We start from the raw sequence: 15,039 nt of genomic DNA, 5'->3' as shown, positions 1-15,039 counted from the left end.
ATAAATGAAAAGGCTAAGTTAACTGGAGGTTTGTTTTTTTTTTTTCTTTTTTTTTGAGATGGAGTCTCGCTCTGTCACCCAGGCTGGAGTACAGTGGTGCGATCTCAGCTCACTGCAACCTCCACCTCCTGGATTCAAGCAATTCTCTGCCTCAGTCTCCCAAGTAACTGGGATTACAGGCACCTGCCACCATGCCCAGCTAATTTTTGTATTTTTAGTAGACAGGGTTTCACCATCTTGACCAGGCTAGTCTTGAACTCCTGACCTCATGATTCAAAAAGGTGCATGTTTGTTACAGTTTAATTGAAAATTTCGCCCTTTGTCAATACACAATGATAAATGTGTTTGTCTCGTATTCTATAGTTGATATTGTCTTGCATTTTTATTTCTTTTTTTATTATACTTTAAGTTCTGGAATACATGTGCAGAACATGCAGGTTTGTTACATAGGTATACATGTGCCATGGTGGTTTGCTGCACCCATCAACCCATCATCTACATTAGGTTTTTCTCCTAATGCTATCCCTCCCCTTGCTCCTGACCCCTTGAGAGGCCCCTGTGTGTGATGTTCCCCTCCCTGTGTTCATGTGTTCTCACTGGTGAACTGGAGATATTTATATGAAGTAGACTAGACTAAGAGGATGGAAAGGACACACAGTTGCTGACTTAACTGTTTTTCTGGTTCTGCTGAAGGAAGGGAGAAAGAGATCACAAAACAAACTGGTAGACATAGGGAAGCCGACTTTAGCTCAATTACGTAAGGAAGATTTTCTTTTTCCCCTAAAGGCTTAGGTTGGAATAATTTTTTTAAACATACAGTCTGACAATGTCATATGCCACCTTATAAAACAATGAGGTGTTCATTTTAAGCAAAAGTTTATATCCTTTCACAGTTGTTGAAGATAGTATTCCTTCTTTGGGATGGAAGGTTTGAGCAGATGATCACTAAAGTATTTACACCTGTGACAGTCAAGCACTCTGGCCTTAAATGTAGCCATTTTGACAAAATGTAAAGCACTTTACATGCCTATAAATAGGCAGTACAAATAACCTATTTTTCATTTCTAGAAAAATGTTTACAAAGAAACCTTAAATGTTTTCCTAGTCATATATGAAGATCAAATCAAATGTATTAGACTTAAATCTCAGACCTCAAACTATGAAGCTACTAAAGATAACATTGGGGAAACGCTCCAGGACATCTCTTAAGTAATACTCCACAAGCACAGGCCTCCAAGGCAAAAGTGGACAAATTGCATTATATTGAGTTAAAAAGCTTCTGCACAGCAAAAGAAACAACAAAGTGAAGAGACAACCCACAGAATGATAGAAAATATTTGCAAACTGACAAGGGAATGTGAATCCCTATATCCATCTGACAAGCGATTAATAACCAGAATATATGATGGGCTCAAACAACTCTATATGAAAAAATCTAATAAGCCTATTAAAAAATGGGCAAAAGAGCTGAACAGACATTTCTAAAATGAGAGATACAAATGGTAAACAGGTATATGAAAAGGTGCTCAACATCACCAATCATCAGAGAAATGCAAAACAAAACTACAACGAGACATCATTTCACCCCAGTTAAAATGGCTTTTATCCAAAAGACAGGCAATAATGAATGCTGGTGAGGATGTGGAAAAAAGGGAACACTGTTGGTGGGGATGTAAATCAGTACAACCACTATGGAAAACAGTAGTAGTTTTGAAGTTCCTCAAAAACTAAAAAGAGAACTATCATATAATCCAGCAATCCCTCTACTAGGTACGTACCCAAAAGGAAGGAAATCAGCATATCGAAGAGACATCTGCATTCTCATGTTTACTGCAGTCTATTCACAACAGGTAAGACTTGGAAGCAACCTTAGTGCCCATCACTAGACAAATGCATAAAATGTGGCACACATACACAACAGAGTATTATTCAGCCACAAAAAAAGAATGAGATCCTGTCATTTGCAACAGCATGGATGAACTGGAGGACATTTTATTAAGTTAAATAAACTAGGCACAGAAAGGAAAAGTTTACATATTCTCATTCATTTGTGGGAGCTAAAGTTTAAAACAACTGAACTCATGGAGATAGAGAGTAGAATTTTGGTTACCGGAGGATGGGAAGGGTAGTGGGGGTGGGAGAAAGGGGGATGATTAATGGGTACATAATACAGTTAGCTAAGATGAATAAGATTTAGTACTTGATACTACAATAGGGTGACTACAGTCAATAATAACTTATAATTTATTGTACATTTTAAAATAACAGAGTACAACTGACATGTTTATAACACAAAGAAATAATAAATGCTTGAGGTGATGAATACCCCATTTACCCTAATGTGATTATTACGCATTGCATGCCTGTATCAAAATATCTCATGTACCCCATAAATATATTACACACCAAATATGTACCCATGAAAATTAACTTTTAAAAATTTTAAATTTAAAAAAATGTTTTTCTAGCAAAGAGATCCTCTGAGGTTGCTATTTGAAAGTATTTTCCTGACTAGTCACATATCTGGTAGCTTACTTTATAAATCACTGAAAAAGGATTGCTTTGAACTTCTATATTCTCTCATGTACTTGATTTAAAATATTAGAATGAAGTAATTCATTTTTAAGAGCTTCTCAGTTCTTCCCAAGGATTTTTAAAAAATAAAATAACTGAGATCCAGAACTCACCAGAAGAAATCTTACCAGCACCTTTACAGTCAACAGAAAATGCTGATGTGACTCCATTGGCTGACCCCAGTTCGCACATGGAAATTTGATAAGGAGGTCTCAGCTTGATTTCCGTCTGCATGTCAGAAAGATTTATCTTGGTTGAAAGAGACCTGGGATTATTATATCGTTGCTTGGTCCTCTGAATGAAGTTATCTATGTAAAATAAAACATAAATTTCCTTGCAGTCACTTGTCAATTAATCGTTTCAGAATATGATGCTTATGGATAGTAAATATTACAGGTAGTTTATTATTCAAAATTGTTCAATTTGTCATGAAGTATTCCAATATTACTTGTGTTTAATGATTAATATATCATGGAGTCATCAGTTTTACCCTCTAGAAATCAGTAATTTTAAATAAACTAAGGATTTAACACTACCTAAGTGTATTACATCCACTTCAAGAAATTGCAAAAACAAAAAAGAGCTTTAACTTTAAACCAAAGTCTTGATTTTTTTTTTTTTTTTTTTTTTGAGATAGGGTCTTGCTCTGTCACCTAGGCTGGGATGCAGTGGTCCAATCATAGCTCACTGTAACCTTGAATTTCTGTGCTCAAGTGATTCTCCTGCCTCAGTCTCCCAAGCAGCTGGGGCTGCCACCATGCCCAGCTTATTTATTTTTTTTGTACAGACAGAGTCTCTCTCTGTTGCCCAGGGTGGTCTCGAACTCCTGGCCTTAAGTGATCCTACTGCCTCGGCCTCCCAAAGTGCTGGGATAAAAGGCATGAGCTACCACACCTCACCCAAAGTCTTGATTTTTATAGAGATTCCTATCTCATGAAATATTAAATCTGTCAGATTTACCAGCTGCAATTACATAAGAACACACACTAGAAGTTGCATGTTTTTATAAATGTTTTCTTGTTATTGCTTACACCATTAGAATGTAGGTTTTAAAGAATAAATTGAATAAAACTAATATAAGACATTTCCTAAATATTTTCCAAGTGGAATTTTATTTTTACTATTTACAACTTTTTCCTTCTACATCAGAAGTTGAGCAAACTACTGACCACAGGCCAAATCTAGCCTGCTGACTATTCTGTAAAGTTTTATTAGAATATAACTGCACTCATTTACGTACTGCCTATGGCTGCTTTTGAGCTACAACGGCAGGGCTGAATAGTTGTGACAGGGACTATATGATCCTTAAAGCCTAAAATATGTACTATCTGGTCCTTTCCAGCGAATGTTTGCCATCCCCTATTCTACATGAAGCAGACTAAAAAAGATTATTACAGAAACACAAAAGTCTGAATCTCTGGCTTACAAATTTCTCATTGAGAAGTTATCCTCTGGCATTAATTCTTTGGACCAATACTCAAAATCCCCTTCACAGTTCAAACACAATTTTTTTTCTAATAAGCATCTAAGTAAAAAGTTACCATAATTTATAGATCATTTACCAAATTACTCTATCAAAAGCAAGATAGCTGAAGTCCCCCCTCCACCCAACATTAGATTTAAAATTACTTATGATTGGATGGAGATGAATAAAAAGGAAAAAAAAATCAGGCCCTTACCAAATTCAATGAAACAGTATGGTCTGACAGCAGTATTTGTCTTCATCATGTTATAAGTAGTAATGAACTCCTTCTGAAGCTCATCCAGGAAAGAGAAGGCGAGAACATTTGGGTAATTGTCAGTGCACAACATCATGTAGCTCACTCCCAGAGAGCTAATAAAACTATAGTGTAAAAAACATTGGTTTTAAAATTTCAAATTAAATCAAGGTAATTCACTGCTTCACAAGACTGGTTCCATACACCATAAATTGCTACTACGGTGGCAATGAAGATCTTAACATTTATTATATATTCTAGGAAAAAATTTAAAGGAACCAAAATACAGTACTACTTTAAGTTGTGGTTTAAAAACAGATGACAAAAAATAGAATGTACTACAGAGGGACATACAATATGGTTCTAACATTTCAGTTATCACTAGGGGTAAAAAGCAGGGGAATGGATATACAAATGTATTATAAGTATTACAGACAGCTTAAAGTCTAACCCTTCAACATGTTCCCCACTTTTGAGTCCAGAACCCTTTCAAGATTCTGATGAAAGGAACACTCTCCCTAGAAAGATGTCAGAACACAGAAGACTGCACACAATTTCAAGGTGATCACTGACCTCTTGAAGTCATCAATGACATGCCCCAGAATCAAATCCTCTGCTTTACACACTAATTGATTATGAACCATGGGAGGTGGGAATTTATGAGTTTATATAAAAACGCAAAAGTAGAACTGAGGGCTATGGCTTAAAACAGAATGCTGAGTGTTGACTGGTAAATGCAGAGGTAGTGCTAGCAATGGAAAAATCAGCATTTGCAACCAACATGGTAAAGATTGGATCAGGCAAGGACAATCATGGATGTTAAATCTAGGGGGAAATTTTTATGGATTAGTATATTTGCATGGTTTTAAAATGTCTTTCCATGGATTGTTTCTTAGTTGCAAGGGGAAAATATTATACAGTAGAAGCTAGACAACTCCTTCACCAAGTACTCTCTAACATCATTAATGTTAGATGGATACTGTGTCTCCAGATGTTATATCCTGAGAAAGACACATCAGCTATATAATATTCTGAGAATGCATAATTTGAATTTCATCATAAGAAAACACCAAAATGATCAACATTCTATTTTTTAAAAAATTCCAGGGTTGTAAAAAAGAAATAAAGGAAGTGGAAATATTGCCAATCAAAAGAAGCTAAAGAGGCTGGGCGCGGTGGGGGCCTGTAATCCCAGCACTTTGGGAGGCCGAGGTGGGCGGATCACCTGAGGTCAGGAGCTTGAGACCAGCCTGGTCAACATGGTGAAACCCCGTCTCTACTAAAAATATAAAAATTAACTGGGTATGGTGGTGCATGCCTGTAATCCCAGCTATTCAGGAGGCTGAGGCAGGAGAATCGTTTGAAGCCAGGAGATGGAGGTTGAAGAGAGCCGAGATTGCGCCACTGCACTCCAGCCTGGGTGACAAGAGAGAGACTCTGTCTCCCCCCCAAAAAAAAGCAGCTAAAGAGATATGACAACTAAATGCAATTCCTAATGCTAGTCCAAATCCTGTGCCAAAAAGCAATAAAAAAAATGATATAAAGCATATTCCTGGGTCAACTGACAAAAAAGGAAAGTTAGCAGTACAGTAGATAAAGTATGGTATGAACAAGAAATTGAGGCTGACATGTGTACTGTGGCTAAGTAAGATAATATCCCTAATTTTAGAAAATACTCTTTGAAGCAGTTATGAAGAAAGGGTTCAGGAAAAAAAATAAATCAGATAGTTAAGTAGGTAGGTAGATAAAATGAGAAGACAAATGTGGTAAAATGTTGACCAAAGGTGACTATGGGAACAGGTGTTATTTGAACTTTTCTTACTCATACAACTTTTCTGTAAGTTTGAAATTACTTCTAAATAACAAATTTAGAAATTAAAAATAAAAAAAAAGCATTGAAACATTAAAATTAACCATATTCTATTGGAAAAAAAGCTTTCCAGAATCTAGTATATACCCCACTATAATAAATAAGCAGAGCACAAAACACAAAGTAACCCTTTTTAATGAGTCGCCTAAACATCATTGCATAGCACTGTCAATATAGCTGGTCTACATCAAGGGCAGTAAACAGCATGCAGGATGTAATTCCCCACTCCTATGCTGGACTCTGCTAATCTACACAGTAAATTTTTTTTTTTTTTGAGACGGAATCTTGCTCTGTTGCCCAGGCTCGAGTGCAGTGGCACAATCTCAGCTCACTGCAACCTCTGCCTCCTGGGTTCAAGTGATTCTCTTGTCTCAGCCTCCTGAGTAGCAGGGATTACAGGCACACACAACCACACCTGGCTAATTTTTGTATTTTTAGTAGAGACGGGGTTTCACCATTTTGGCCAGGGTGGTCTCAAACTCCTGACCTCAAGTGATCTGCCTGCCTTGGCCTCCCAAAGTGGTGGGATTACAGGTATAAGTCACCACGCCCAGCCAACACAGTAATCTTTACTGTAAAACTCTGATCCATACTGGTCACCTTACTGTTTTCTTTCTCGAATAACATAGAAGCAGAATTTATTAATGTTTAGAATAAATAAGTTCACAGGATTCAAATTTAACAAGAATGAAAAATAAAAGGGTATACGGCACTTAAAGTGTCTTATCACTCTTGCCCAGATACCTAGTTCTCCTTCCCTTGGGCAATCCATGTTAGTAATAATTTCTTATGTATCCTTCCTGTGAGAGCTTGTGTGTAAGCAAGTAAATATGTGTGTGAATATATACATGTGACATATATATATATACACACACACACACACACACACACACACACACACACACGAATCCCTTTTAAAAGACCATCCCAGGTTGCCAAATGGGCTTGGCACCTACTAGTCATCTATTACTAGTGGTATGGGATATACTAGTGGTGAAATAGTTCTGATCTTATGGTTCTAGAGTAGCCTGGTTGTTCCTTTCTGAAGCATCACTTAATACACACTCATTTAGGGCAACGTTTTTCAAAGTGCAAGTTGTAAACCACTATGTCATGAAACTAGTTTAGTGAACTACAGCATTTTCCAGAAATTGAAGTAAAATATAACAGAAAGTATTGGAATACATATTGTTTCATAAAACTTTTGTTTTAGTTTTCTATATGTGTATATATAGTGCTTACAAAGTAAAATGTATCTCTTCTTAAGGATCATAGTCAAATTAATTTAGCCATAGCATATTGCCTTTTTCTACAAATTAATATCTAAATCAAAGGCCAAAATATGCTTTCTCAAATGATTTTCTCTTTCCAAAAAAAATCTTCACTGTCATTATCAAAATTATTTGACATGTCATTAGCATTCAAATATACCCCATAATAACCTCAATAACCTGAAGACAATTGGTAATTGGCTTCCACACCCTAGGAACTCCCAACTGGCTAGCTAGGAGTTATTTGATTATCCTTCATTAATACGACTGAAGGTTTTAGAATCCATTTTTTGTATTGTGTCAGAGTCTTACTGTATTTCCATATTAATAACAGAGTCAGCCACAGACACCTACATGACAGTTTATCCCAAATGGTTTATCTTACTTGTGCTAAATGTAACTAGACAATTGTATGTAAAATAAAGGAAACCCTATGTCTTTAACATGGCATGTGAGCATTTTCAGGAAGTCTTTATTTTACTACAGTTGCAAGATTCTCTCTGAAAAGGCTATAGTGTGTTCTATAACATTATGGCTTTTCATAGTAAATTTAGCTTTGTAATGCTTTATTTGAAATGCAAAGCTAGTTTTCCCAAAGTACATACAGTTCCATTTATGTTTGTGATGGAAAAAATTCTGCTTTTTCAACAATCATGGGACAGATTGAAATACTCCCACCACTTCACTGAGGACTACCCATAAAATAGTCTAAAGTCATTATAGGCATGCCAGTTTGTGCATGCTTTTGCTGTGTTCATCAGGTTCACCTAGTGAATATTTTATAGATAGTCTGGCAGATGTCTATCTGCCTTGAGGAGAAAGAAGAGAAATAGTAGTAAGAGTAATAGCACCACGTAGTTTACTGACCACTTAGTATAAGCTAGGCCCTTTGCTAAGTATTTTACATATTTAGTTTCATTCTCACAATAAAGGGGCACTATTATCTCCACTTCACAAATGAAAGAAAAGAAACTCAGAGAGGCTTAGTATCCAAGGTCACACACCATTAAGAAGCAAAGAAGGGGCCGGGCGCGGTGGCTCAAGCCTGTAATCCCAGCACTTTGGGAGGCCGAGACGGGTGGATCACGAGGCCAGGAGATCGAGACCATCCTGGCTAACACGGTGAAACCCCGTCTCCACTAAAAAAATACAAAAAACTAGCCGGGCGAAGTGGCGGCGCCTGTAGTCCCAGCTACTCGGGAGGCTGAGGCGGGAGAATGGCGTGAACCCGGGAGGCGGAGCTTGCAGTGAGCTGAGATCCGGCCACTGCACTCCAGCCTGGGCGACAGAGCAAGACTCCGTCTCAAAAAAAAAAAAAAAGAAGCAAAGATGGGATGAAGTTAGTTGATTCCAAGGCCCACATTTTTTCCACAATACAATAGCAACTTCCAGGTAGTATAGATTAACCAATTATTCCAAATTCACCAATGTTTTTTCACTTTTTCCAAGCCACAAATCAATCTCTATTTTATTCCCTAAATTAAGAGTAATGAAACTTGAGAGTTTTGGAACCTGTATTACAGTTATCTTCTGCAAGCCCTCCCAAACACTCCACTTCATTGTGTACAACTCTACTCCTCCCTCTCTACATTCTAGCCACCCACTGGTCTTATTTCAGATCCCCAAGAATACCAACCCACTTCCAGCCCTCCCACTCCCAAACTGAGAAACTTCATGATTTTGTCTTCCCCAGTGCTCCAATTCTGACCTGGCTAATTCCTACATATCCTTCAGTTCTTAGACTGAAAGTCCTTCCCAGAACACACAATCTAAACTGATCCCACTCCTACATAGTATATCATAGCAGCTGTTGGTTTTCTTCACAAACTAACCCAATTTGTAATTGTATATTAATATATTTTTGTTGCAATGTCTCTCTCACTAATATACACACTCCATGAGAGCAGGGATGATTTCTGTATAGCTCACCATTATATTCTTAGCACTTAGAATATTTTGTGTCTAGTAAACAAGAAGTGCTCAGTGAATAAATGACTGCAAAGGTGGCATCATTCTTTTACTAATTTATACACTAATTTGTTAAGTATATCATGCACCAGTAATTGCACAGCTTAGTGGTATCTACACGAAGCAGCAGCTCAATAAATACTTAACTAAACGACAGAAAACAGTAGAACTTCACTTGTCTTCTAGTTACTGTTCTCCAGAAGGCTTTATTTAGGGTTCAGGTCAGTAAATCTTTGACATGTCCTTAAGAGAGGGATGTTCTCAAGAGCCATGTAGAATTACTCACCTTCACAGTGAGTACCTCAAGAATGGCTATGCAGGTCTCAAAGACTTGTCTGCTCTCCCTTTATCACTGTCATTACTCACACACAGACAAACACACATACAAACACACATTCTCTCCTCTTTTCTCTACCTTGGGCACAATTTTTAAATCGCGAAGGTTTTTCCTACTTCGCTCTAATTTCCTTTATATTGTCTAGCTCCATTCCATTTCCGGGCTTTGGTGCCAATGGGGTTTGGTCTTTATTGCTACTGCTTTTCTTTTACCTGAGGAATTTACCCAATTTCATTACATGTTTGGTTTTCCTCCCTGGCACACCCACTAGGAACTTCTTTAGGGTCAAGTATAACTTAACAGGTAAGACTGGCAGAAGTCCAAATACCAGATACAGGAAATTTACCCCTTCTAATCTCTTTGCTATAAAGCTAATTCTATAATGTGTCCAAGCCATTCCACAAGTGATTCCTACATCCAACAAAATGAATAAATGGTTTTACATGTTAAACTTTTTTTCTGGTATCTAATTTTATTTACAAACTGTCAAAGAAATTTTACATATCACCAATTAAACACTGATATTATTAGGACAATTCTGGCCTGTTGCATCAAACTAAATAACTAGTAATAGCAAAGATCTTCCTCTCAGCAGAGAGAACACCTAGCACATGCCCAGCATTCTACTTCACAGGCTCTGATGTCAAAGATAAAGTCCCTGCCTGCCAGGAGCTTACCATATAATTACTGGGGATGTGCTTATCACAGTGATTTACAAACCAAGATATATACATAAAATGTAGCATGCTAAATGACAAGGTACATATATAGCAAAGGATTTAATATTGCAAACTGATTTATGAACTGATATATTATTTGTATTACATATAACATGTAATTTTCATGCTATAATTGTACCACTATACATGGAAACTCTGCTTATCCTTTGTAGTCATGTTTGCCCAGTGAACAGCTTTCTTGGGTGCAGAAAAGTTATTTAATAGGACATACCATCTCTAATCTCCTGTTAAATTTGCCAAATATAAAAAAATGTTTTGGGCTGGCTGTGGTGGCTCACGCCTGTAATCCCAGCACTTTGGGAGGCCGAGGCAGGTGATAATGAGGTCAGCAGATCGAGACCATCCTGGCTAACAAGGTGAAACACCGTCTCTACTAAAAAAAAAAAAAACACACACACAAAAAATTAGCCGGGCGTGGTGGCGGGCGCCTGTAGTCCCAGCTACTCAGGAGGCTGAGGCAGGAGAATGGCCTGAACCTAGGAGGTGGAGCTTGCAGTGAGCCAAGATCTTGCCACTGTACTCCAGCCTGAGTGACAGACCAAGACCCCATCTCAAAACAAAAAAAAAACAAAAAAAAATGTTTTGGAATAGAGCCTTCCACATTGAATTCTATTCTCTAAAATAAAGTGTTGAAACTTTAAAATATTAAATAGGGCCAGGCGCAGTGGCTCACACCATAATCCCAATGTTTTGGGAGGCTGAGGCAGGAGGACTACTTGAGCCCAGGAGTTCGAGACCAGCCTAGACAACAAAGTGAGATGCCATCTCTACAAAAAATTGTTTTAAATTAGCCAGGTGTGGTGACACACACCCATAGTCACAGCTATTCAGGAGGCTGAGGCAGGAGGATCGCGTGGGCCCAGGAGTTCAAGGATGCTATGAGCTGATTGTGCCACTGCACTCCTGCCTGGGCAACAGAGCAAAACCCCATCTCTAAAAATGAAAAAAAAATATTAAATAGAGAGGCTCAACATTAACAAAGTGAGTATATCTTATGAATTGTATTATCACCAAATATGTCTCATAGAAAACAAGATGAAAACAAAAGACTTTGCCACTAGTGGGAGAGTAAGGAGATAAGAATGAAGGCTCAGTAACACTGAGTGTCCACCACATGTAGCATTTTACCAGGAACTTCCTATTTTCTCACTTACTCCTTTCTCACATGGCTAACTTTCAATTACCCTCCAATGGTGAAGCGCCAAATCATGAATAAATCATCCTATGAATAAAAGACCCATTTTAGCCACAAATTTTAACATCATTAAAAAGGAAAATATTTATTAATATGAAATATGCCAAATGACGGTAACTCACAACAGTAACCTAAAGAAGAATCTGAGATCATTTTAAGAAGCCAATGGTAACTACACCATGAGCGACTTGGATAAAACACAGAGCAAGCAAAGATTGCCTTTGACATCTTTATTCCCTTTTCTTCAGAGTTAATCTCCCAATTCACCCTTTCTCACTTCCCTAACACAGCCACACTCTAGAGGATGAAGATCCCGACTTTTTTAGATAACTGATCAGATAATCCATAACTTATGTATTGGGTATATTTCCCAAAGCTTATTGCACCCAGATCTCATTTTCCCACAGAAACTGTACAATAACAGTAATTAGGTTCCTAGGCCAGTTCACAAGAGCCTATTTAACATATATGCTGCTGAAAAGCTGTACATTTTGCCATAATAAGCAGGAGAAAAGGAATGTGATGCCAGTAATGAGACAAAATAGGAAAATCGAATACCCAGGTTATCTCCTTCCCCCAACTGGTTTAGTAGCTACAGGTTGGCTGCATTTCCCTGCCACACCCTCTCCCTTTCAAACACCTAGCCTCCAATGAGACAATGCTGTCCCATCAATTCTAGGATTCACATATACTCTGTCCCTCATCATTGTCAACCAAAAAAAGAGAGGTGTGGTATTTCTCTTCATTCTCTTCCCTGGTTCATTTCTCTCTCCATAAAAAGTGAAAATAATTAGGAGAATTAGGAACACATGCTGCCAAGAAAGGGGTTAAGGGTAAAGAGCAGCAGTCATTTTTTACCAGATAATAATGCAATTCCTGAATCCAAGATTGTGGTTCAGATATATCGTTTACTATTTTTGTGATGTTGAAGGATCTGCTTTACATTCCTAAGTCTCAATTACCTTATCTGTAAAATAGGGTAGTGATAGCACTACCCAGCATCCCTTCCCTCTTTCCCTTTGGGGAATTACCTTCAGCTCCATTCTGTCTGCCTGTGGTAAAGCTCAAAGGGGTAAGGACACGTGATGCAGTCTTGGCCAAATAAGAGTACCTCATCTCCTCTGACAACAATGTTTAATTAGTCTAGAAATGGTCAATTACACAAGCAAAGACAATGTCTTGTTCTTGAGACATGGAGAGGAGTTGCTCAGTTGGACTGAAGTAAGCCTAGAGCTGTCTGTGTAGTGTTTTCAAGTCTGTAGACAGTATCTATCTGCAAAAGGTAAGAGAATGTAGAAATGAGAAAGATTCCTGACAACATCTGTGAGGCCAGCTCCACCACTACCCTTCAAAATACCCATTTTTCCTTAAGCTAATGTGAGTTGTGTGTCTGCCCCAGCAATGGAAAAGAATGCTATTTAATAGCCCTTCACGGAGCTGTTAGAAAGCTTAATGATAATGTCAGTAAAGTACCTGGCAATTGCAAGTACTCAATAATTGGGTTATAGCTTAAGTTGTTACTCTAGTAATCAGAAAATATCCCGAAAGAGTGAAAGGGAAAGACTGCTAGACACTAAAGCCAAAACGCAGGTAAGCCTAAAATAGTATTCCTGGCTGGAGGTAGCAACATAGGGAGAAAGTGAACCCTAAGGCAAGGAAAGAACATTAGGAGGCTCACAGCCATTATCTGGCTTCAAATGAATTCACAGTGAAAGAACTAAAAAATTTTACTTCTTGCACTAAAATTCACAATAGGATATGACTGGCTTCCCAAAAGGTATTTGTCTTTTCAGCATCTTACTGTTTAAATAAAGAGATTTCAAAATGTACAACTATGATTTTTAAATCTCTAAAGCCAATTGCAAAGTTTTAAAGATCTCAGATGACTCAACCTAATTTTCATATGGTTCATACTTACTTTAGCCATTTTTCCTCTTAAGTGGTAACATAAGTTTATTCATTAAAAATTCATTACAGTGGCCGGGCGAGGTGGCTCAAGCCTGTAATCCCAGCACTTTGGGAGGCCGAGACGGGTGGATCACCAGGTCAGGAGATCGAGACCATCCTGGCTAGCAGAGTGAAACCCCGTCTCCACTAAAAAAAATACAAAAAACTAGCCAGGCGAGGTGGCGGACGCCTGTAGTCCCAGCTACTCAGGAGGCTGAGGCACGAGAATGGCGTGAACCTGGGAGGTGGAGCTTGCAGTGAGCTGAGATCTGGCCACTGCACTCCAGCCTGGGCGACAGAGCGAGACTCTGTCTCAAAAAAATAAATAAATAAATAAAAATTCATTACAGTCTAAGGAAAAAAACCTTCGACTTATAAAACAGATGAATTCCTTAAAATTTTATATAGAGAGAATTGGAATATCACTACAGAATGTGAGAAGAAATCATAAAACTGAATACCCCACACTACACACCATCCTGCCCAATCAACAAGGTTTCTCTGTCACTCTGAATGCTGTCATACTCCCAAAACAACCATTCCTCATTTAGTAGCTACTATGACACGCACAAGGAACTGTGCAAGCACAAGCCACGCTCCACAGAACGTCCTTCACTGGCGAAGCAGAAGTATCCAGCCACTACACTCATTTGAAATTCATCATTTTCCCAATACAGAGGAGGAGAAAACTAAAGGAATCTTCTCAATTTTATTTTTAAATTTTATTTATTTATTTATTTTGAGGCAGAGTCTCACTCTGTCGCCAGGCTGGAGTGCAGTGGCACGATCTCAGCTGGGTTCAAGTAATTCTCTTGCCTCAGCCTCCTGAGTAGCTCGGATCACAGCCTCTGCCTCCTGGGTTCAAGTGATTCTCTTGTCTCAGCCTCCTGAGTAGCTTGGATCACAGAGGTCCGTCACCACACCCGACCTTTTTTTTTTTTGTATTTTTAGCAGAGACAGGGTTTCACCATGTTGTCCAGGACGGTCTCAAACTCCTGACCTTAGGTGATCTGCCAGCCTTGGCCTCCCAAAGTGCTGGGATTACAGGTGTGAGCCACCAGACCCGGCCTAATTATCTCAATTTTAAATGTTACTCCCCTATTTTTTTTTTCTTTCAAACTCTGGTCTTCCCTTGCCTATTCAACCAGAATTTAATGTGAGGTATCAACTCATTTGGCACATAATTATACACTTAGTGATTTTGAGATTCTGTGAAGAAAGAGTACCTCAATTTCTATACAAATCTGAAAACCACAATGCCAAGAGTTGAGGAATCAAAAATAGTATAAGCCATGGCAGATCAATTCCCTCAATGAATTACAACCCTGTTATAGAGAGGATAGAGAAATAAAATTAAAAATAAGAAACTTTAGTAAGTGATGAAAAAGGCAGTCAACCAAGTTCTACAGGAGATCTGTG

General features: G+C 38.2%; 1 protein-coding gene across 2 annotated transcripts in view; it reads right to left on the bottom strand.

Moving 5' to 3' along the window:
- Positions 1-15,039, bottom strand: part of SEC22A (SEC22 homolog A, vesicle trafficking protein) — a 73,520-nt gene that overhangs the window by 46,863 nt on the left and 11,618 nt on the right. For both annotated transcript variants that reach the window (XM_025376003.1, XM_025376002.1), the window contains 2 exons: positions 4,254-4,417; positions 2,688-2,882 (listed from right to left, as the gene is read on the bottom strand). In XM_025376003.1, coding sequence (XP_025231788.1) covers positions 2,688-2,882; positions 4,254-4,417 — 359 coding nt within the window. The remainder of the gene's footprint in view (positions 1-2,687; positions 2,883-4,253; positions 4,418-15,039) is intronic.

This window comes from Theropithecus gelada, chromosome 2, assembly GCF_003255815.1.
Source record: "Theropithecus gelada isolate Dixy chromosome 2, Tgel_1.0, whole genome shotgun sequence".
Taxonomy (NCBI): domain Eukaryota; kingdom Metazoa; phylum Chordata; class Mammalia; order Primates; family Cercopithecidae; genus Theropithecus; species Theropithecus gelada.
This window is presented reverse-complemented; position numbering and strand designations above follow the sequence as displayed.